General features: G+C 41.0%; 1 protein-coding gene across 4 annotated transcripts in view; it reads right to left on the reverse strand.

The window, feature by feature from the left end:
- Positions 1-10546: 10546 nt before the first annotated feature.
- BICRAL (BICRA like chromatin remodeling complex associated protein) overlaps positions 10547-24507 on the reverse strand; it is a 103966-nt gene continuing 90005 nt past the window's right edge. For all 4 annotated transcript variants that reach the window (XM_020976805.2, XM_020976804.2, XM_020976806.2 and 1 more), the window contains exons 11-12: positions 23004-23106; positions 10547-14482 (exon numbers count right to left, since the gene is read on the reverse strand). In XM_020976805.2, coding sequence (XP_020832464.1) covers positions 13686-14482; positions 23004-23106 — 900 coding nt within the window. In that variant the 3' untranslated portion in view covers positions 10547-13685. The remainder of the gene's footprint in view (positions 14483-23003; positions 23107-24507) is intronic.

Below are 24507 nucleotides of genomic sequence, written 5' to 3' on the forward strand. Positions count from 1 at the left end.
TCTCTGGAGGGCAAGAGAGCAGAACAGTACAGGCCGAGAATCGTGGTGGAGCTAAGAGTGGAGTTGGCAGGAAGAAAACCCCAGTACATCAACCAAACAGTCATTTATGAAGCACTTACTATATACCAGGCACTGTGTTAAGCACTGGGGATACAAAAAAAAAAGAAGCCACAAAACAAACAAAAATCGGTCTTGGCTGTGGGGAGTTTACATCTTAAAGGTGAAGCCAACTTATATAAATAGGTGCAAACAAGATACACTCTAACATGGAAAGCAGAGGAGAAGGCTGTGGCTACTGGGGACATTAGAAAGGGCTTCCAGCAAAAGGTACCATTCAAGTTGAGTCTTGAAGACAGGTATTCTAAGAGGGAAAGGTGAGAAGGAAGAACATTCTAGGTATGGAGGACAGCCAGGAAACTGTACATGGAACCTTGTGTGTGAGGAAGAGCAAGTTGGCCAATGTGGCTGGACCACAAAGGGAAATGAAGTGTATGAAGACTGAAAGGGTAGAAATGGATCAAACTGAAAAGAAAATTGGTCTGGATATACATTTGGGAATTGTAAGTGTAAAGAAAATATTTGAAAGAAATTAATTAAATAAATTAAATTAAAAGAAAATCATCACCTGTGGGAGATAATGAGATCACCAAGTAAGATAGTATGGGGGGGGGAGCTTGGACTCTCACAGTGAGTGGGCATGTGGTGAATGAAGATTCAGCAAAGGAGACAAGTAGAATTAGAACAAGAGATAGTAATGTCTTGAAAACCTCAAGAGGAGACTTATCCCAAGGAGAAGGTGGTCAGTAATTTCAAATGCTGCAGAGGGGTCAAGAAAGATGAGGACTGAGAAAAGACCATTAGATTTTTAAAAACCTTCTTGAGTATTCCTCTTTAGGTCTTTTTAAAACAAATTCAGTTTTATTTTCATTTCTGAATTTTCTTCTTCCCCATCCTTCCCCCATCCATTGAGAATGCAAGAAAAACAAAACACATTACAAATATATTGTTTTTGTTTGGTCCTTTTTCACTCATGTCTGACTCTTTGTGACCCCATTTGGGGTTTTCTTGGCAAAGATACTTGAGTAGTTTGCCATTTCTTTCTCCAGCTCATTTTACATATGAGGAAACTGAGGCACACAAGGTGAAGTGACTTGTCCAGGGTCACACTGCTACTAAGTGTATGAGGCCAGATCTGAACTCAGGAAGATAAGTCTTCCTGACTCCAGGTTGGGCACTTTATCCACTATGCCACCTAGTTGTCCTTACAAATATATATAGTCATGGAAAACAAATTCCTGCATTAGCCATGTCCAAAAAGAAAAAGAAAGAGAAGAAAATATGCTTCAGTTTGTACTCTGAGTCCATCAGGTCTAGATAGCAGGTTTCATCATTAGTCCTTTGGAATTGTGATTAAGACCATTAGATCTGACAATTAAGAAATCATAGGTAACTTTTTTTCTTTTAGGCAGTTGGAGTTAAGTGACTTGCCCAGGGTCACACAGCTAGTAAAGGTCAAGTGTTTGGTTTGAGGACAAATTTGAACTCAGATCCTCCTGACTTCAGGGCCGGTGCTCTATCCACTGAGCCACCTAGCTGCTCCTCATAGGTAACTTTGGAGAGAGCAGTTTCAGCTGAAGGATGAGTACAGAAGCCAGATCACAAACAGTTTAGAAGAGAGAGGACAGGTATTTAGCTGAGAAGGGGAGAAGAAATACAGAATGTTAGCAGAGATGGTAGGATGTAGTGAGGGTTTTTTTCTTTTTTTAAAGGATGGAGGATAGGATAGGAGTGTTTGTAGGCATTGGGGAAGGAACCACCAGTATCTAGGAAGAGACTGAAGATTAGAAAGAGAGGATGTTAAAGGGGAGCAATTTGCTGAAGAAGTTGGGAGGGAATGGGATCACTGTATAGGTAAAAGGGTTGGCCTTGGAAAGAACAAAGGTGACCTATTTGAGAATGTAGTAGAAAATACTGTTGCAGGGATGAGATAAGGAAAGAAGACAGAACTCTTAAGATGATCTCAATTTTCTAAATGAAATGCATACATGTATATATACATATATGTACACACACATATTTTTTATATATACATATATATATATATATATATATTCTCAGGTGGGAGGCTGAAAGAGAAAAAAGGAGGTTTGAAACAGCTGCCATTGTGAAGAGGATAGAGAATAATTGAGTAGAAAAATGCCTAAATACACACTGAAGGTACAGGTGAGATTAGATAATATAAATTTCTAGTGGACCCAGTCAACAAGGTTTCCTGACTTCCTTCAATACCATTCAACTTCAGGAGCCATATGACCCAAGAGATGGTGTTGGTCAAACCAATGGAAAGGCAGTAGCAGAGACAAGGTGCCCTTATTATAGGGTACTCAGAGTATTTTCATACCTTTCATAGGAACATGTAATCAAAAGCTTAAACAAAGGACACGTGTTTTAACCAGCTGTTGCCCAGGCTTACTCTTGGTCATACCTGTTAAGTAAATATCTATTATTTAATATAAGTCATTATTTCCTGGCTTCCAGGTCAGCATGGAAATGACATTTCTCATCGATCTGCTTAGCTGTTCCATGGTCATCTTCCATCTTCTTCTTCTTCCAGGCTCCCCACATGTGCCACCATAAATCCCTCCCAGCTCCCATAACCCCTTTCGAAAGGCCCCCATCCCCTAGCTGACCAGAACAAGGTAATCATCATAATATTGTCAGTAAGAACTCTGTCTCCTGCCCAGGAACATGGTGTCTTCTGTTTCTTTCATTATCATATCCCTCTCCTAAGTAGACTAAGAGCCACGGGGGTAAGGCACTGCGGCTCACACTTATTTATCTCCCACCAAAAGTTTAGCCCAAGGTTGGGCATTCAATGAATATTTGTTGATCACCTTGCTTAATCTGTTGAGTGAATGTGGGGAAGAGGCCTGGAATATCCCTTTAATATAAATAGTCTGCATTAAACAAAAAACTCCTTGGAAGCAGGGGTCTTAGCTATCTTCTTATCTTCATCACCTCCACAGTGCCTTGCACAAGGTAGTGGCTTGATTGAATCAACACCTAGAGGGCAGGGGTTATGTTCGTTGTGAAAGTCAAACATCTAAACACATACATCAGTATCATCCCTGAATGTCAGACGTGGAAAGGACCTTAGAGAGAGAGAGAGTGTGTGTGTGTGTGTGTGTGTGTGTGTGTGTGTGTGTGTGTGTATGTGTGTATATGTGTGTATGTATATATATGCCAGTCCTCTTGTTTTATAAATGAGGAAACTGAGGCCCAGAGCTGAAAGTCAGTTGCCCATGGCTACACAGTTAATTAGTGGAAGAGGCAGTCCTAGAACTGAGGTCTACTGGCATAGGCCAGTGCTCTTCTTCCCCTGCCACATGAACTTGCTGATCCTGACTCAGCATTTCTCCAGGCTAGGCTCTGTGCAAAGTAATACAGATGTGGCTCTGGCTGGGTTGTGTAATAGGAACAGCACTGGCCTTTGTCAGGAAGGCCTGAATTCAAATCCTGGCTTTGCCACTTACTAGCTGTGTAACTTTGGGGCAGGTAATTTCTTTTCTCTGGGACTCAGTTCCCCCCTTGGTAAAATGGGCAGACTGGGCAGGATGAGTCCGAACAGGGCTTTTTGTGTCTGACATGCAATAAATTGATGAGACTATGGATGCTTAATGTATTAAACCGTAACACTCACCTAACACGACGGCTGCTGGTTGGTTGCTTACTGCTTTCTCCTTTGGCTTCTCTTTGCCAGCAGATGGTGCTATGAGAATACTTTTTTTTTTTTTTAATAAACCAAAGGTCATCAGGGATCAGTCTCTAGGGCAAGACTGATCATTTAATGAACCAACTGAAATACTCACTGGTAAAATAATTCATTCAACAAATACTATGTGCCCAGCAGTGCTGGTCTCCAAGAAGGCAGTGGGAGGGAAAAGACTACTGAAGAATCAATCTATGAAAATCATTTATTAAGATTTATATGTGCTAGGCATATAAGAAACTGCACTTTTGGCTTCAAGGAACTTATACTCTGAAGAGACACTATTTTCAGTATGTCCTCATAAAATAATAACAGTAATATTAGCTCGCATTTATATAGCACCTTAAGGTTTGCAAAGCACTTTACAAATATCTTATTTGATCCTCACAATTTTGGGAGGTAGGTACTATTATCTCACTTTACAAATACAAAGTGAGGCAAACAGAGGTTAAATGACTTGCCTAGGGTCACACAGCTAGTAAAGGCTGAAGGCAGGATTCTAACTCAGGTTCTTCTGGTCCCCAAGTCCAGTGCTCTATCTACTATACTTTCTAGCTGTGTTTTTGTCCCATCCCCTTCATTCCTCTAGTTGTCCTATGGTTCAGATCAGATCTGACCTAACCTGTTTGCAGATGGAGAGCATTTCTTCTGTTTTCTTCTCTTATCTGTACTGATGAGACACAATGATGTTTCTCATTCTTGTAATGTTCCAAACAGCCTGGGGCTACTAACATCGGGGTTCAGTCTCTAATGGCTCATGCACCCCACCTCACAGAAACCTTCTCCTCAAGCCAAATGAGTTGTCTATGGAGGGCCTGCTGTTTGGGAATATCTGAAGCACTGCCCCTCCTTCAGTGGGTAGAGATGACTGACGGTGGATCAGAAGTAATACATATCTTCCCCTCAGCCAAAGTCAAGGAGGGGATCTCTCACTAAAGTCTTCCTGACTTCCTGCCTACATCTAGCCTCTTTCCTCTCCCAGCCCCACTTTAGTTTTCCATCACTAGCCCCAAACTACCCCAGTCTCCTCTGTATTTTTTCCCAGCTGCCTTCAAAGCACGTTAGCCTTGACAGTCAAGCTGAAAGTCTAGAGACTTGGGTTCAAATCCTGACTCTACTACTTACTAGTTTGATGTAGCCATTGGTGAATTATTTTACCTCTGAACGTGTTTCTTCATCCATAAAATGGGCTCACAGGTTTAGATCTGGAAGAGCCTTCATCCCTCACTAGTCCCCTCATGTTGTGGACAAGGTGGGAGGTAAGTTAACCAAGGTTGTAGACATGGTAAATAGCAGAGCTGGGTAACCCAAGCCCCTTGACTCCAAATCCATTCACTCTTTCCATTGAGCCATTCTGCTTCCTACACAGGAATTTGTGAGGACTATGCTTTGTAAATCCTAAAAGGCCACAGAAATGTGAGCTATTGTGAGTAGGCTATCTTGAGCACCTGCAGGGCCGACAAGTCAGCAGGTATAGCACGGTGGCAGGAAATCAAAGAGGTGAGAAAGACTGAATGAAGTTCAGGAGGCCTGGAGCTAGTGGTTATAAGCCTGCAGGAGACACTGGTGTTCAGGGAACCCTCTGGATCTTCACTGGTCATTGCCTAGCCACATTTTTCTGTTAGTCACCCTTTGCACCTGTTCCCTACTCGATTCCCAACGATCGACTGGATTTCAAGTAGATAGGATACAATGCACTCTGGTACAGAGAGGACAGAAAGCCAGCCAAGGCTTTCCAAAGACCTGCGGGTTTTCTATCTCTGATAACAGATTGGCTCTATGACCCTGGGAGAGACACTGAACCTCTTGGTGTTGTGGGCCAGTGGTCTTCAAAGTGGGGAATGTGGCAAGGCCCAAAGAGGTCACAAACCAGTACTATGTGGGATTTTGTCCCACCTTCCCTATATGACAGCCATTCTTTGGATTTGTTTCCAACACAACCACACCTACTAATCCTTATCCCCCAACACTCCTGGGCTCTACCACTTTCCTCTGCTTTGGGAATTCCCAACTGAACACATTCTGAGCCCAGAGTTCACCCCTCAAGGTAATTATAACAGTTGCAGCTCAGGCACTCAGCAACAGCTGTTCAGATGTTACTGAGAAAATCGACCTTTTCCCCAGAGATCATCTCATGGCTTTAGTAGGTGCCCCTTTAGAAGTGGGGTCTGCAAACAGGATAGTGACTACGGAGTCAGACCTCTACCATCCCACCCCCCACCTTTACATTCTGGGTAGGACAGAGTGAGTCACCCAGGATGAACAAGCTGATCTGCATTGCGGCATTCTCCGTCCCTCCCCCAAAACAAAACAAAACTCCCCCATCTTTCAAAGTTCCTGGTCACCCAGGTTTGCAGCTCAGTGTCATCTCTGACACCTCATTCTTCTTCATCTCACATTTCCAATCTGTTGCCGGTCTTGTCACGTCTTCCTCTAGACCACCTCTTGAATCTGTGCCCTTCTCTCAACGTACAGTTACTACCTTACTTCAAGCCCTCCTCAGGTCCTTAGACTACTGTAATTGCCTCCTAATCGGTCTCTCTGCCTCTTGCCTTTCTTCTTTCCATCCTCTGCACAGCTGCCAAAGTGACCTTGCTTAAAGCACGGGTATTAGCATGTCATTCGCCTACTCAGGAAACTCTAGTGGATCCTTATTGAGTCTAGGATCTAATATTATTTCATCTTTATCTCATCCTCTTTCAATTTCTATTTGTGTGTAAATTTTATAACATATGCCATTATTAACAAAGTAGTGTATTTGATTTTTAAAGAAGTAAATATACACGCATTTGGAGTGCGTGCTCAAAAACTTTTTTTACTGACAGGAGTGAGTAAACCAAAAAGTTTGGAGACCACTGCACCAGGAAACTTTGACTAAGCTGTCAAGCGCTTCCTTAGCCATACTGGGAAAGGGAATTTCCTCACAGGAAGGGTCCTATACCAATAAGATCATAGGCCTATACCAAAAACTTTTTTAAAAAAAAGCCAGGGAAGGGGAGCAACCAGGTTATAGAATGTGGAAGGAAAGGAATCAAGATTTGGCCAATCAGTTCTAGGCTTTAGAGCTGGAAGTGGCCACAGAGAATACTTTAGTCCAATCCTTTCATTTTACAGATGAAGAAACAGACTGGCTGAGGTTAAGTAACATTCCCAAGGTTGAAGCAGGGCCAGCATCCAGACCCAGACACTCTGAAAGAAAGCCAGTGCTCCCTCTGGTATACTCTACCACACTGAGCTTTATTTTGTCCTAGGGCACAACTGAAGAGGAAGTAAGCAGGAGCAGGAAGGAAAAGAAGAAGGGAGGGAGAGGGAGAAAGGAGGAAGGGGGGGGGAGAGAGAGAGAGAGAGAGAGAGAGAGAGAGAGAGAGAGAGAGAGAGAGAAGGAGAGAGGGAGGGAGGAGGGAGGGAAAGAGAGAGAAGAATGGAGAGGAAAAGGAGGAGAGAGGGGGAAAGGGAGAAGGAAAGAAAGAGGAAGGCAGAGGGTTGATGAGAGGCAGCAGCCTCATAATAGCCAAGATGTAAGGGTGCTGATTTTGGAATCAGAAGACCTAGGTTTGGATCATGGCTCTGTCATGTCCTACCTGTGTATCCCTTGGCAGGTGACAACCTCTTTGGGCCTGACTGCTCATTGTAAAATGGGGAGATGGTTCTGGATGACTCCTGAGATCCCTTCTGGCTCTAAATTTATGATCCATGTAGACAAGTGTGGAATAGTACAGGGAGACCTGAGAAAAAACCAAACTGCTTGCTCTGAATTATTCCAGGGGTAACCTTATCCAGCCCTTCAGACTTTTCATACCTCTTTCACATCTAGAATCTCATTTTACAAAAATCCTGAGGGATGAAGGACACTTGCCCATTTACATTATTTTCCATTTTATAGGTGGGGAACAGGCTTAATAAGGTTAATGAGGCAGTGATTACCCTAGAACTTAGGTCTCCAGAGCCCCAGTCCAGGCCCCCTCTCCCCTGGTCACCCTGCTTCCTGCACACTTGGGAACTTGTTTCGAGGACCCCCCTCTCTTTTTCAGATTTTGTTGTACCGAAGGTAACTATTAAGAAGGTTAAGACCTCCTAAGGAGAGAAATTTGAGAGCATATCATTTATAACGCAAGGTATAGGTTGCTTTATGCAATTGATGGGTTCCTGAAATATTTGTGCAAATTGAATCATATATACCCAGTGACTTACATAATTCCAGAGATTCTTTTTTGGAAATGGTGTCAAGGGCCCTGGTGTGGGGACATAGGGGAGCAGCTCACTCCAGGGTGGCTGTCCAGGAAGATTCCGCCATGGTCCATTCTCTTCTCTCCTGTGATCCAGTTCCCCAAGTGCCCTCCATCTGCAAATGAATATTCAAGTGATCACCAAAGAGATCACACTGCTGGGTTGGAACAAGGCCAGGCTAAAGACACTAAAGTCTGGCAGAGTGAGGAAGTCCTGGCGAAGACACGGCTTGGACTGGGTCCATCTTCCTGACCCAGTCTGAGACCTTTCTGAGGTCATTTTCTCCTCTTCCTCCTCCTCCCCTAGTCATTCATAAAATCATGATATAGAGCTCAGATTGATAGTTTCACAGATGAGGAAACTGATCCTAAGGGAGGCTACGTGACTTCTCCCAAATCACACAGGGAAGTGGAAGCTCCAGGATTTGAACATGGGCCTTTTGACTCCAAATCTAGATCTCTTTCCCTTGTACTGCCCTCACTACTGGGTGACCACTGCCTAGTTCTATATTCCTAGAATTTAGCTTTCTGTCCTCAGGTCCTGGAGCATTTAAAAAACAAGGACCAAAGAAAAATCTCTGTCCAAAAGTTAAAAGCACTAAATCCCAAGTCTGGGTCCAGTTGGTTCCCTACTTTTCTGGAAACATCACACACACACACACACACACACACACACACACATGCCTTTAGTGATGACAAACCTTAGGCAAACTGATACTTCTAGATAAAGGCTCAGAAATCAAGATTTGGCCCTTTTCCCAAGCATGAGATTTACTCTTCCCTCAGAGCTCCATAGACAAAGTAACTTCATTCATAGATTAACACACACGATAGCTATCTGCTTCACTGGCTGTGTCCACTTATATTTCAAAAGGGCAGCTAGGTGGCATAGTGGATATAGTGCCAGGTCTGGAGTCAGGAATTCACATCTGACCCCAGACACTAGCCGTGTGACCTGGGCAAGTCACCTAACTCAGTTTGCCTCAGTTCCTCATCTGTAAAATGAGCTGGAGGAGGAAATGGCAAATCATTCCAGTATCTTTGCCAAGAAAACCCCAAATGGGGTCAAGAAGAGTTGGACATCACTGAAAATGACTGAACAAAATATTTCAAACAGTAAGAGGAGAGGCACAGTTACAGATGACTTAGTGAGAGCAAACAGACTGTGGCTAGGCCCTTGCAATAGAGATTAGTGAGGGGCCTCTCCATGTTATAATTACTTTAGCAGAATCAATGTAAAAAAATCATTAAAAATATATTAAGAAAAACAATTTCTCTAGCAAGGGGTCTGGATCAAATTCCTGTATATTGTACACTGATAAATTCCAGCAAAGTCTTAATTTCTAAATGTTATTTTGTGTGTGTGTGTGTGTGTGTGTGTGTGTGTGTGTGTAGGGGGGTGGGGTGGGAATAAACTATTAGAGAGAAAGTTATTTAACTTTTAATTTCTGGTCCTCTAGAAAAAAAATCAGCCAAAGACACCAGTATACTGTCCCTGTAAGTGTAAAATATGGTGGGCATCATAGTTGTTCTAAGGTAACCAAGTTGCTTGGGGGAAGAGGGGAAGGATCAGTGGTTATGCAGAGTAACACAGGGCTGATTTTACATCTGATGACTTTCAACCAAACATATCCAGAATAAATTGGGCCATCATCTTAGTTTTGTCAATGACAAGGAAGAGTCCTACTCTCTCTTTTCCTTCACCTTTCTCTTCATTCTTGGGGCAATTTGGGGCACGGAGTAGACACATAATATTTGCTGAACTGTTGAACCGAACAAACCAGTTTAATGATGGGGAAGAATTTCCTGATGATTCCCATGAACACTGTTCTGTTTCAGTATGACAGTTCTCTCTCTTCCCTGGCTATCCCTGCTTCAATTATTTGCTCCCCTGAAGTATGGCATGGTATAAAGAACACTGAACTCATTCAGGAGATCTGACTCATCACTGACTGTCAGATAGCTCAGGATAAGCATTAAGCTTTGCTGGGCCTCGATTTCCTTTGTTATCTTATAAGGATAATGACCCTTTGCACTACCTGCCTTCACACACACACACACACACACACACACACACACACACACACACACACACACATACACATACACACACCCCTTTAGTGATGACAGACCTTAGGCAAACTTATACTTCTACATAAAGGCTCAGAAATCAAGATTTGGCCCTTTTCCCAAGCATGAGATTTACTCTTCCCTCAGAGCCTTCACAGACTTATTGGGAAGAAAGTACTTTATAAACCTTCATGTGTCAGCTGCATGTAATAGAAGTGTATCTGCTGAGGACAAAGTTGTGTGTGGAGATGAGGGTCAGAGATGATTATAGCTAGACTTTCTCACTGCATAACCAGGCTTTCTTCCTATTTATTTGGCAAAGTTTACTATAAAACTTTGTCCTCTCACTTGCTAGTGATAATGATGTAGTAAAACAGAGCTCCTACTCCCAATAAACACTTTTGAGGGAGTGTGAATGGGAGAGAAGCAGGCTGAGGGGGAAATGTAGCCATTCTCATTTATAAAATCAAGACAATCACAGTTGCACATTTTCCCAAATCTTTGGCTGTATTGCAATGGTTGGTTCATTTTTGTAATCTCCAACTAAACATTTCCTAACCATGGATTAACAATATAGTTACTGACTGGTTTCTTTTAACAGTATTTATCCAACATAACAAAATAAACTGCAATTTGTTATACTTTTTTTTTTACAAAACATTTTATAAATATTTTTACAAAATGTATACAAAGCAATTTCAAGTGAGACATACTATACAAATGAAGGTATTTAAGCAAATAAAGTCCATACCACACTGACAATAAGTGACACATCCTCTTGAAGTCAAGTCAGTCTGTAAGGCCTCCCTAATCTAACAAATTGTACTAAATTCTTCAGAGTTAAAATATTTTTTTTCGTAATTGCCAGTTCAAAATTTGCTTTAACTTTAGGCAGTACTTAAGGGATACGGAAAATCAAATGCTTAATAACAAATTCACATTTTCCACAACAACAACAACAACAAAAAGAAAATGGTTTTTGTTACGGAATACAAGTAGTCCTAAAATTTAGGTTAGATTAATGAACCTGAACAACATTAGCCATCCAAGGCTGGTTTCATTTAACCTGTTCCAGAGGGTATTCAACACATGAGGGCTGACTCTGTGTGGGGTGTGGGGGGTGTGTATGTAACCTAATCAGACAAGACTAAAATATACTTTGTAATCTTCTTCATTATCAAGAATCCTTTGTCCATAAAAAGTAAACTTACATATAGGACACAAAAATTTACAAGTTTCATTTTGGTAAATTAAGCTGTCCATCTGCTAGACAAGTATTAGGGCTCTTAAACCCTATAAAAGACAAAATATGGAGCAGCTTGGTTCAGGGTGGCATGGGGTCTGTGATTAGGAGATGCAGGTAAGATGATGATGATGAGTTCATGGCCATGGAGTCCATCTTCTTTCTTAAGAATGCTACTGATTCATAGGAACTAATGTAACTTTTGGCCAGCTTACCCTACTGGCTTCTATGTATATAGCCCCACAGTAAAGAGTGGAGTCTGGTGCTCCAGCTCATTATTAAAAGTCCTGCTGGAAATTAAGATAGCCTAATTCCCAAGGGGAGTTTGAGAAGTTGGAGGCCTGGAGTGGGGTGAGGTAAGACAGAGGTCTTAAGATAATGGTGCCCAAACAGAAATTTCAAACTGGCAATATACCAACTCACTCTTTCTAATATGTTACATTGGTGAGGTCTGGGGAATGTTGAGCTTGACAATTCACATCCTGGATATTGGCACAAATCAGTAAAAAATGGCAATCCCTAAACAGCCTAGATCTTCCAATTTCTAGTTTGATAACAAGAGGGAAGGAGTGAGGAGTGTGGGGAGAAATGGCCCATTGAATCTATGAGGACTACCTTTATTACAGGTTAGTTAAAACAGAGGAGGGAAGAAGGGAAAGGAAGAGAAGAGAAGCAGTCGCTCCCTTCCCCATTAAGTATAGGTTGCTGCGCTTTTCCAATGATCAGAGGCCTTATATTCTCTTTCAGGCCACTCTGAATGATAAACACTCAGCATGAGAATAATGGGCTGCCTCTGCCCCAGTGAGAATCAGAGGCAGGTTTGGGATCTTGGCAACAAATGATAAAGTGAAGGTGAGAGGATGCACGTGTAAAGAGAGAAAACAACAGGCAATATAAGGAAAAGAAAGAAAAGAGACAGAGATAAAGAGAAGAGGGAGAGCACACTGCTGTCATCATGAAAGGTCTCTGGTTTTGAACAAGCACATATACATATATGCATGTATGTATGTATATAATATATATATATATATGAATATTTTTTCATATGGTGGTTTCAGCAACAGTTGAAAAACTGATAGATACAACAGCATTAAGGACAAAAGTAACAAAAGTAGCATGCTCTGGGGAAGAGAAATAAAAGAATGAGCTGGAAGAAAAAAATAAATAAGAGTCTATCATCATCAACACAAACACTGGCCAAGTACAAACCATCAAAGGGCATCCTTTGGCTCTAAACTGGGAATTACCTATTTTTCAGATCTTTCCTTTCAACAGTAGATTGAGCTGGTTCACTTTGGTCTATATGTATTTTGGTAATTGTAACTGCTACTTGGGGCAACTAATATTTTTGACAGCAACAATCATAAACAAGGCTAAAGTCCCCTTAAAAGTATAAATTAAAAAATTATAACACTGTTTGTAAATGAAAAGTGCATTTTGACACTTGGATGGGGTTGGTTTTAAAAACAAAATCAAAGAAATCCAAACAAACAAAAACACACCATGTCATAAAGATTTAGGTTGACTATATCCAATTATAAAATGCAAAACTTTTTTTCTCAATAGTTAACATATATATGCATTTAAATATATACACATATATAATAATCATGGCTCTATCATGGCCTCCCTCCCCTGTACACTTTGCCACTTAGAGACTAACCTCGTATTATTAATTCAAGTCGTGCTATTGTGACTAAGGACAGAGCGTAACGTAGATGAAATTCGCCAGATACGGACATACCCATAAAACAGGAAGTTTTGTTCCAGGCGCCCCAAAAAAAGTGCTCGGATGATGATGGAGGGAGACCTGTAATGCTCTGCTGCTCCTGTGCAGGCTTCCCAGGCCAGCATGGGGATTCTCAGCCAGAGGTCTGCCACTGCTTCAAGAGGCCTCCGAGAGTGAGGCTGTGGGGTTGCTCCTTCCCTCCCCCCAAAAAACAAAGCTCTCAAACAGGGATATGGATGGGGCTAAAAACAAAAGCAGCTTCTATTGGTCTTGTTTGATTTTTTTTCTTTAATAAGTATTTTTTCATACGATGTGTGATTGTCAGCATTTTACTTCGGGCCTAGTGGACTGTGATCTCATTGAGTTACAGTGTTTGGTTTTTTTTTTTAAACAAAACAAAACAAAAAACGACCATAAGCACTATCCTAACACTTGAGATGTGTAGGGCCTATGAGACTGCTTTCTAACAAGGATGAGCTTTACTGGGTATCTCCCTGTAACCACAACGAGTATTGCTTTCAAACACAGAACAGGATTGAGTTTAAAAGGGTGACCTGTGATGAAAGATCAGGCTGGCTGGAGTTAGGGAATGCTTTCCATTCGTTCTTGCTAGGAGAGAACATTAACTTGCCCAGGGGACTGCTTCTATTAACACTCGAGGATACTATTTACAGCTGCTTCTAAAATGGAGTCAGTTTCTACACCACCTTCACTGGGGTCCGGCATGAATCTTTCCAGGCAGTTTTCTGGCGATGCCATTGGGGAAAAGTTGGGGAAATCTAACTCGATGGAACCACTGCCGGCCATATCAGTTTGGAGGTGCCTCCCAGGTTTTTTGAGTTCCAAGATATTTTTGAATGTTGCTTCTAAACTCTTACTGAGTTGGAGATCTGGTTGGGGCTCGCCCGACCCTTTCATGATGTCTGTGTGTAGAACCTCATTCTTTGGAGAATTCCTCAGAGTTTTGTCTTGAAGGGAATTGTTACATGTTCCCTCTGAGTGAGGTTCAATAACATTACTTGATCGCTGGTTGTCCGTACCATGATCTAGTCTGGATGAGGTTTTCAGGGGGCCCTCAGAGCCTGGAGAGCACTCACTCCCCCTGGCGGAGTCTCTCCTGACTACCTTCTCTTCAGCTGTGCCCCCAAACTGGACTGTACCTGCCTTGTCAAATTTCAGGGCTTTGCCAAGGCATTCTGTTTTTTTAGAAATATTTCCTCCTGGGGAGACCATAATGTGGTTAGGCACTGTATGAGGCTGGTCATGATTTGCTGGTTCTGCCACGCCTAGTTTGACTCGGTCTCTGCTTTGGGCCTTGGTGGCCACTGCCAGGTTCAGAGAGCTTGATGCCTTGCTGCCATGCTGGTCACTCCTGCCAAACTGTGTCTCTTCTGTGGCTTTATCTAGTTGTTTGGAGGAACAACAGAAATCGGCCTGATAACCATCTGGAAGTAGGAAAAAACATACCTGAGTCTACAGCTTTTGTGTATGAAAGACATTTAGTGAATGGACAAGACAGGAGGAGCCACATGAATAGAAGCTGAGTAGGTAAGATGAACAGGGTGAACACATATTAGACTCTACCAATCATATTACTCCCCATCCTTTGAGAAGATCTTGTCAGCATACTGGGATTATCCAGAAGCTTGATGTCTAGACTGGAAAGCCAATCAGCAGGTTTTGGTAGGCACCAGCTTGGAAGCTTGGACCTCTCTTGGAATGTGGTGACTTGAAGATATATAGGTCAATAAGTTGGGCAAAAGCCCTCCCCAACCCTGGTCTCTCAGCTGTTTTGTTTGTTTGTTTTTCCCTTCCCCATCCCCCTTTTTTGGGAAAAAGTTTGAAAACATGTTAGACAATAGGCGTCATGCCTGGAATGTTTTTCCCCTTACGAGGTACAAGCAGCCTGAATTAGGTCGTGAAGAATATTCACTTTTTCCAAAAAAAGTAATGGAGCCTCAAGAAATCTGCACATACAGACAACAATAAATCTAGTCATGCTTTGTTGAGAATAAAAAGTGGTTAGCAAGGTCACAAAAAATGCTTTCATCTCGGGAAAGGCAGGAGAATAGGATGGAAGGCATGGAGCAGAAACAACTGTATCAAGCAAAGCTGAAAACAGTTCACAGGATGGCTGAACTGAACTTGAACTGAATGATCATGAAGCCTGCAGAAGCATTGCAATAAGAACTTAGAAAGGAAAGTTAATTCTTCAGTTAGAAAACGAGAAGGCTGAAAGGATACATGATAAAATCTATTTTAAAAAAATCTGAGGGAACACATGCATTGTTTTCTATCTGGACCTATGACTTCATCGCCCTTACTATCTGCCCAGCTGTGGCTTCCTAAGGACCACCAAACCTTTCCATCCAATTTGCAACTGAATCTTCTGATGTGTCTTTTATTCCATTCCTGGAATAGGAGTTATTCAAGGGGGGGTGATCTTGCTTTACTTATTTATATGTACAGCACTTCACACCTAGGATCTGGAGCTTAAGGGGACTTGAGAAGCCACTGAGTTCAATCTCCTCATTTTACAAAGGAGGGAACTGAATTACAGAGAGGTTAAGGGACTTATCTAGGGTCTACACAGCTACTAAGTATTGGGGGTAGCATGTGAACCCAAGTCCAGTCCTGCTATACATACACAGTAGGTGCCTAATAAATGTTCATTCATTCACTGGTATATGGAACCCCTGCTAAGAAAATTCCCTCTACTCCATTACAGTCTTGGAGAGGTGCTGGAGACCCTGAAAGGTTGTGACTGTCCAGAGTCATGGAGCCAGGATAGATGTGAGAGGAAAGACCTGAACCTAGTCATTTTCTGCCTCCAAGACCACATTAGGTCTCTAGGCCATACTGCCTAAATCTTGGATTGCCAGAACTAGGGAGTACACCCTTACTAACAACAATTAACGCAAACTTATGGGACAGCTTCATACAAATATTATCACCTCTATTTTACAGATGAGGAAATTGAGGCCCAAAGAGGTTAAATGCCTTGGTAGAGTTCACACAGCCAGGAGGTGGCAACCCTGGCCTCAAAGCTGATCCTTGGGCTCCACGCCCAACATTCTCTTCATAGTAGCATGCTGCTGACCCTGAGGTTCAAAGAAGGAGCTCTGGGGAAAATACAATGCATCCTTCTCTATAAAAAAGTAGCAAACATGCAACTTCTTACACAGAGTGCTAGTGTAGTAGGATAAAGAGACAAAAAGGCTCAGGTGGACTAAAGGTGGGAAAAAGGGAGCATGGTGAAGACACAAAAGGCAAGAAGCCAATGTCTGAGGAACAAAGAAAAGCTGGAGAAGAGACAAAAAGGGTGGCAGAAATTATTGCTATAAGTTTAGATTCTTTGATGGCCTTTTTGCAGGTGGCTTTGGGTACAATGGGAACTGTAAGCCAGACCGTTGAGGACAGACAGTTCTCAACTTCAACAACAGATTGGAATTAGGCAAAAAATTACCAGCCTCTTCGTACCCTTTGATCAAAGAGCCCCTGACTGGGCATATGCCCATGGGGGTCAAAGTCAGAGAGAAAGATCCCACGTATTATAAAAATATTTACAGCTGCACTTTTTGTGGTAGCAAAGAACTGGGAACAAAGTGGGTGCCATCAATGGGAAATAGCTAAACAAATTTCAAACATGTGCGCATAACAGAATATTATTGTGCTACAAAATAGGACAAGTATGAGGAATTCAGATAAACATGGGAGGACATACAAATTAATGCAGAGTGAACTAAAAAGACATAGGTAAAAAAATATACACGACTACTACAATGTAAAAGATTATGACAAGAACCAATCTTTGCCCAGAAGGAGAGATAAAAAAATGCACCTCATTCCTTTTGCTAAAAGGGCTGAGACTATGGGTGTGCAATGCCATATATGCTGTCGGTCAATAAGGCAATGTTTTGTTTAATTTGGCTTAACTGGTTTTTTTTCCCCTTTGTCACAAGGGTTGCTGCTCAGAAGCTGGCTGGGGGGAGGGGAGAGAAAATGGGCAGATCTGGAGATGACGGTGAAGTGAAAACAAAAGGAATCCTTAGTTTTCTTATCTGTCCCTTAAGGGTGACAACAGCCACCTCACCCATCGCACAGATCCAGTGGTTTTTAGAACTGGAAGGGACCTTAGAGATTATCTAGTCTGACCTTCTTATCATGCAGAGGTGAAGTAAGAACCTGCTACCCTTAGGACAGCCGGGATTCCATCCTAGTCTTCCAACCATAAGCTCTTCTGCTATAATGTGCTCCTTCTTCACGTGTGTGCTCAAAAATGCTCAGAAGCACTCAGAGAGCATTACAAGTGTAATGCTTTTATCACATGAGAGGTACTCAATAAATGTTTGTTGAGTAAAAACAACAACAACAAAAGGCACCGATATGCTTAAAAAAATAATTAGATAGGGGAATGTTTCAGTGACTGACAGAGGGCTAACTGACTTGCCCATGATCACAGAGCTATTAAATGTCTGAGGTGGGATTTGAACTCAGGTCTCTCTTGAATCTAAAATTAATCACTCTTTCCTTTTTATCATATGGCTTTTCATCTGAACGGAGTTGTATTTCTGAACCATGGCTTACTAAGAATTATAGGCTATTAGCCAGGGATGAGACAGACAGGCAGACAGAGAGAGAAGAACGAGCAAACATATATATTTGCTTGGAATTTAGCACATATGAAGAGGATTTTAAACTGAAAATGGAATACTAAGAAAACTGACCATGAAGATATGTTAAAAAAGACACTACAAGGCGTCTAAACAGAGAAGCTTAGCTGAGAAAATTCATAGTAATTCACAGGTGACAATATGCAGAAAGAATTAACAGGACCACAGAAAGGTGCCTCCACTCTCTCTACTTAACCCCTTACAATCCTGGTTTCCACCCTGTCATTCTACTGGAAACTGTTCTCTCCAAAGTGACTAATGATCACTTAGTTGCCAATTCCAATGGCCTTTTCTCAGTCCTCATTCTTCTTGACCTCTCTTCAGCTTTTGACACTGCTGATCACTCTCTCCTTAATACTCTCTTCTCTCTAGGTGTTCAGGATACCACTCTCTCCCGGTTCTCCTCCTACCTATCTGACTGTTCCTTCTCTGTCTCCTTTGCTGGATCGTCATCTAGTTCATACCCTCTAACTGTAGGTGTCCCACAGAGGCTGTGTCCTGGGTCCTCTTCTCTTCTCCCTCTAAACTACTTGGTGATTTCATCAGCTCCCATGGATTTAAATACCAAATCTATTCTGCCCCAATCTCTGTTGACCTCCAACTCTCGAAGTTCCAATGGCCTCTCAGACATCTCAAACTGAATGTCCAGTAGACATCTTAAATTCAATATGTCATTATCTTTCCCTCTAAGCCCTTCCCTAGCCCTTGTACCTTCCCTATCACTGTAGAGACTTGACACCATCCTCCAGTCCCTTAGACTCACAACCTAGAAGCCCTCCTGGATTCCTCACTATTTCTCACCCCCCAAATCCAAGCTGTTGCCAAGGCCTGTTGATTTCACCTTTGCAGCCTCTCTTGAAGATGTCTCCCTTCTCTCCTCTGACACTGCCACCACTGTGGTGCGAGTTCTCATCACCTTGTAACTGGATTATTATAATGGCCCGCTGGTGGGTCTGTCTGCCTCCAGTCTCTCCTCATTCCAATATATCTTCTATTCAGCCACCAAAGTGATTTTCCTAAAGCATATGTCTGACCATGTCACACACACCCCTTTCCCCCACAATAAACTTCAGTGCCTCCAGGAGCATATACAAAATGCTCTGTTTGGTATTCAAAGCCTTTCCTAACCTATCCCCCTCCTACCTTTCCAGTCTTCTTATAATTTACTCCCTAACACACACTCTTTGATCCAGTGACACTGGTCATTAACAATACACTCAATCTCTCAGTTCTGGATGTTTTCTCTGGCTGTTCTCCATACCCGGAACACTTTCTCTTTTCCACTCCAAGTACTGACCTCCCTGGCTTCCTTTAAGTCACAACTAAAATCCCACCTTCTACAGAAAGCCCTCCCTAACCCCTCTTAATTCCAGTGCTTTCCCTCTGTTAATTATTTCCTATTCATCCTGTATATAGCTTGCTTTGTATATATTTGTTTGCATATTGTTTCTCCAACTAGACTGTAAGCTCCTTGAGGCCTGAGACTTTTGCCTCTTTTTGTATCCCCAGTACTTAGCACAGTGTCTGACACATAACAGGTGCTTGATAAATTTTTATTGGACTGAAGGATAAAGCTCATGTCAGTTCAATTTCAAATGTGCAGAGTATGACTAATAAAGTAAATCTTAACATGAGGAGGTAAACACAGCCTCATTTGGTATCACTGAGACTTAGTACATGACTCATGACTAAAATACAACGATGAAAGTGATCATTTTCATTCAAAAGGAATATAATAAAAGGAGCAGTAGAGAATTACAGTAAGTCAAGCATATATATTTCTATATGGAAACCTACCAACTTGAGTGGGGAAGCATGGTGCAGAGAATTTGAATGAATGTGGGAGCAACAGAAGTGATACTGATATGTGGGATAGGCATATACCTCAGTATACCCACAAAAGAGGAAGAAACAGAAAATGAATTATGGGATGATGACAAAGACAACATGGAGGAAAGATACAGTTGTGATGGAGCATTTCACATTTTTCTTGGATATTGGTTTCTGCTAACTAAAGAGCAACTGATTAAGTTCTTGCCTTGCTGAAATATTTAATCTTACAGAAGACAGAGGAAGTGACCAGGAGGTCTGCTGTCATAATTAATAATTCTGACTTAACAAAGAGGAACTGGTTGGTAAACTAGACATGATGGAAACCTCGACAAGAAGTGACCATACTACTTCTGAGTTCGTGACAGAGGAAGGAACCTCTGTTCCTTCCAGGCATTCTGATGTGTACCCTAGAATTTGGAAGCATGGATTCCAAAGTATTTGGAGAATGGAGAAAGAGGAAGGAGTCCAGAGGAAAGAATCTGAGTTCCCAAAGGGGAGAAGCACAGGATCATAGACCTGGTGCTCAAAAAGATATCAGAGGTCATTTAAGACTAATGCTGTCATTTAAGAAAAGAGAAAACTGTGGTCCAGTGAATGGCTTGCTCAAGGTCACACAAAATGAATGTCAGCAGTAGGATGTGAACTCAGGTCTTCTGACTCCACAGACAATACTCTTTCCACTGTCCCATGGTCTCCTTAAGACATGGCTTAAGAGAGATGGAAGGTACTCAAGAAGGAGAGTCTAGTAATGTCAATACAAATGATTCCAAAGGGGAAAGATGAGGAATATGTCTAAAGAGATCAATATGGCTGCATAGGTAATGAACTGAGATTTTAAAAAGAGATGACCAGAACAAGGAAGCAAGAGCAGATTACTGAGGACAAATGTAAAAGTGTCACCATTCTGTAAAACAGTCGAGAAGGCCAAAGCCTCGAATGAACCAACGCTTGCCAAGAAGCTTTTTAGTGATGTTGGAGACAAGAAGATCCAGGAAGGAATAGGACTGACTATACTGATAGATGTGGGGATGATATCTGATTACAAGAAGAAGACTTTGCTTCTGTTCTCCCAGCCAAGGAAAATAATCTTCAGAATGGGAAGAATTAACAAAAATTGTTAATATAGAATTGAAACTCAAGATCAGTGGGAGATGGTGAGAATACCTACTTGGCTCTAAATGAGCTCAAGTCATTAAGTATGGATGAACTACATCTACGAGCACACTGGTAATCATTTTTGAAAAACTATGGACAAAGGAAAAATGTTACAGGACAATGTTATTCCATTTTTCAAAAAGGTAATAAACTATTACATTATAGTTACCTTGACTTTAATTCCTGACAAAATTCTAGAACAAACCATTAAATGGATGATTTGTGAGTACTGTACTTTGTTGGGGTATTTTTTGTTTTTGTTTTTAGGCAATTGGGGTTAAGTGACTTGCCCAGAGTCACACAGCTAGTAAGCAGACTCGGGTCCTCCTGACTTCAGGGCCACCTAGCTTCCCCTTAAACACAATTTAAAAAAAAATTTTTTTTTGTGGAGGCAGTTGGGTTTAAATGACTTGCCCAGAGTCACACAGCTAGTGAGTGGTATGTGTGTGAGGATCTGAACTCAAGGCCAGTGCTCTGTTCACTGCGCCACCTCGCTGCCCCGTGAGTACTGTACTTTGAAAGGAAAGTGTTGATCACTAAAAGTTGGCATGAGTTTAGTAAGAATAAATCTTGCCGTTCTCACATATGGAACTACACAGTTTCATTTCTTTCTTTTTATTTTTTTTGACTCATTAACTGGGAGGTAGGAAGAATTTCATAGATATAGCCAGATTTTGGCAAGGCCTTTATTTATTTATTTTTATGTTATGTCTCAGATGATAGTACAGTTCAGTGGTTGTGGAATTGGCTTAACTGACTCCCATAGGCCTAAAGAGTGGTGATTAATGGGTTGTTGTCAGCCTGAAGATGATAGTATTCCATGACTCCAAATCCTACAACAACAGCAGGATGATATTGGTATTATTAAAATTAACATTTTAATATTATTAAATTTTAAGTTTTTAAAATCAAAAATGTTAATAGTATTAAAGAAAACAGGCTTTTGTTTCAGGAAGAAGCTTAGCATCCTTAAAAAAAACTTTGCAATTTCCTGAAGGCAATCTGATTCTCTCTCCTCTTCTTATTCAATTTTAGGCCAAATATACTCATGATCCGTTTGCAGTTTCTGTCCAAGTGTACATACAGTGATGAACAAACACTATAGAGTGTAGTATCCAACTGCATATCATAGTCTAGACAACAGGCATTCTTTCTCCACTTGGTTTTTCCTGAGTGGATAGTTTGACCAAACTTTTTTGAGTCACCAGTGGACCAAATTTATGAAGGGCACGTGACTGTCAATCTTCCAAAGGACAAAGAACAAGGACTTGGTGGCTGTGAGTAGGATGCAACACATCACAAATAAGAAATTACAAACAAGAAGAGGAATGAAGGATGCCATCAAAGAAGATGGGCTACAGCAAAAGCAAGGATGACTGTCCTGACAGGATGCATGCTCCACTGATATCCTTGCCGTAACAAAAGAAGGTAAGGGGTCACTAGGCATACTTTGTGGACCCCCTGGGTGGAACTTCTTGGAGGCCATAGACAAGAGGAGTACAGAACAAGGCAACTTATGATCTACACCGTTAGAGGAAATACCCATATCAAGGAAATCATTGGTCCACTTGAGCTTGACTCAACTCTGAAGCAAGGTGCTGGCTCTGGTAATATGCCACGAGGCTCTATTCCAGGCTCTGTTCTGTTCAACACCTGGTGATGGATTATTTGCCTCTCCAGCTAAGTTTGTGGGGGTCCACCCCTACGCTATGTACATAGAGATGATTTTTTTCCTCCACAGGAGATACTGACAACTATTTACAAAGTAACAGAGGGACTATGGATTAGAATTTGTTTCAACTTAAGGAAAAACTTCCTAAAACTTCTAAAAGTAGAATCCCTCAAAGTAGTGAGTGAAGTAAAACTGGGAAAACAACTAAAAGATTGTTCCACCTTTATTTTTTTCTTTCTCTAAGATAGAAAATTTAAGCCAATCTAAAAGAGCACAAGAGGAGAGGCTAAAAATTTATGCAAGTGACAATGAAATGTTAAAGATGAAATGAAAGCTCTACCTGGCACAGTTCCTTAACTAGTTTTTGAGTTGGTATAGTACTTGAGGGTGGCTAAGAAGCTGAGAATCCTACATACGGAAATAATTTAATCACAAAGGTCAAACATGAAATTTAAAAAATGAAATTTAGGTTTTACAGAACACAGACTGGACCTTCAGGGCACCTGACCAGGGTGCTGGGAGTTTGTCTTATACTTTCTTCAATATCATTCATCTTCATTCTCAGCTTTCACAGCCTAATTCAGATAAAGACTCTTGTTAAAGTTTCCTGACTTGAGTTATAATATTGCTTACCAGGATCTACAAGGGCCAGGCGTTTATCTCGGGACAGAGAAGCTCTTTCTTCTTGATTAAACATCCTGTCAATCATCACCATCTCAGCAGAAGGATTTATCCGCTGAAAAACAAAGAGCAAAATCATTTTAGATACTTTTAAAATCAGTTCAAAACATGTCAGCTGGGTCTTTAAATCCAAAAGAGAGGAATCAAAAATGAAGATTTAGTTTCTAGTTTCCTGTTGTGTCTTTTTACTCCATCTTCTGTGATAATTTATTTCTTAAGAAATTTCTTGAAGTGAATTTTAATTTTAATGACTTCAGCAAAAGAGAAGTTAGAATTGTGGTCCTTATTTAACAGATAATTCCTTTTGTTTTGAGATGAGCAAGCTATGTTTATTTTTTATTTTTTAATTCAATTTTATTTTCATTTCCAAATTCCCTTCCTCCCTCATTCTCCCCCCCCACTGAGAAAGCAACAAAATCCATTACAAATACATAAAGTCAAGCAAAACAAATTTCCACATTAACTAGGTCCAAAAAAAATATGCTTCAATCTGAACTCTGAGTTCATCACCTCTCTATCAGGAGGTGGGCAGCAAGTTTCATCATGAGGCCTCTGGAACTGGGTGGTTGGTTCCTTTGTGTTGATCAGAGTTTTTAAGTCTTTCAAAGTTGTCTTTACAATACTGTTGTTATTGTATAAATTGTTCTGTTTTAGTTGACTGTTTCATGACTTGTCTAAACCAAAATCATCTGAGAACAGTTCAACAGTACTGATAAAGCTTCTTACAATTTTTAAAAGCTTCTTTCAATTTGGCCAGTTTGGCTTCACTGATAGTTATTCAAGTTAAAAAAAATTCTCTCATAGCTTTAAACAGCTGATTTAGTGTAGTTAAGAGATTTTCCTAAAGCCATATTATCATCATTGGCTTAAGAACTTCACTGATAATAATATTAATGTAAGAAGATGGTATCTTTATAGACACATCATCCACAAAATAATTTATAGCTTAAAGCAAGTTTTTGGACTATCGAAATGGATTTGACCTTTCCATCTTTTCCCAAGTCTTTTGTTTTCTTTTCTAGTTAACTAGTATTTAAGAACTAATTTTAGCAATGGCCATTTCCATGTTTTCTCTATTCCTTCTTAAAAACTTCTATCCAATGCACTATATTCTGTACCTGCAGTCTTTCTCAGAAGATCTCCAGTATTTCATCTGTGCGAAGAAATATCTCCCTCCTCTTGGAAGGGAGGCAGGAGACTATGGGTACAAAATGTTGCAAAAGCTGTCAGATATAGCTGCTGTATCAGCTAATTTTAATTAACTGATTTTCTTTGTTACAAGGAAATGTTCAAAGGAAAGGAGGGGTCATATCAGGAAATTATTGTGATGTCAAAACAGAAGGCATCAATAAAACAAGAAAAAATCAAATCTCTGTGATCTCTTAATTTCTGAGTTGAAAAACCATGTGTTGAAAGCACGCTGCTTCTTTGGGTTATTCATTTGTAAAGCAGCTAC

Source organism: Phascolarctos cinereus, unplaced genomic scaffold (genome assembly GCF_003287225.1).
Source record: "Phascolarctos cinereus isolate Bilbo 61053 unplaced genomic scaffold, phaCin_HiC Scaffold_5;HRSCAF=322, whole genome shotgun sequence".
Lineage (NCBI taxonomy): Eukaryota > Metazoa > Chordata > Mammalia > Diprotodontia > Phascolarctidae > Phascolarctos > Phascolarctos cinereus.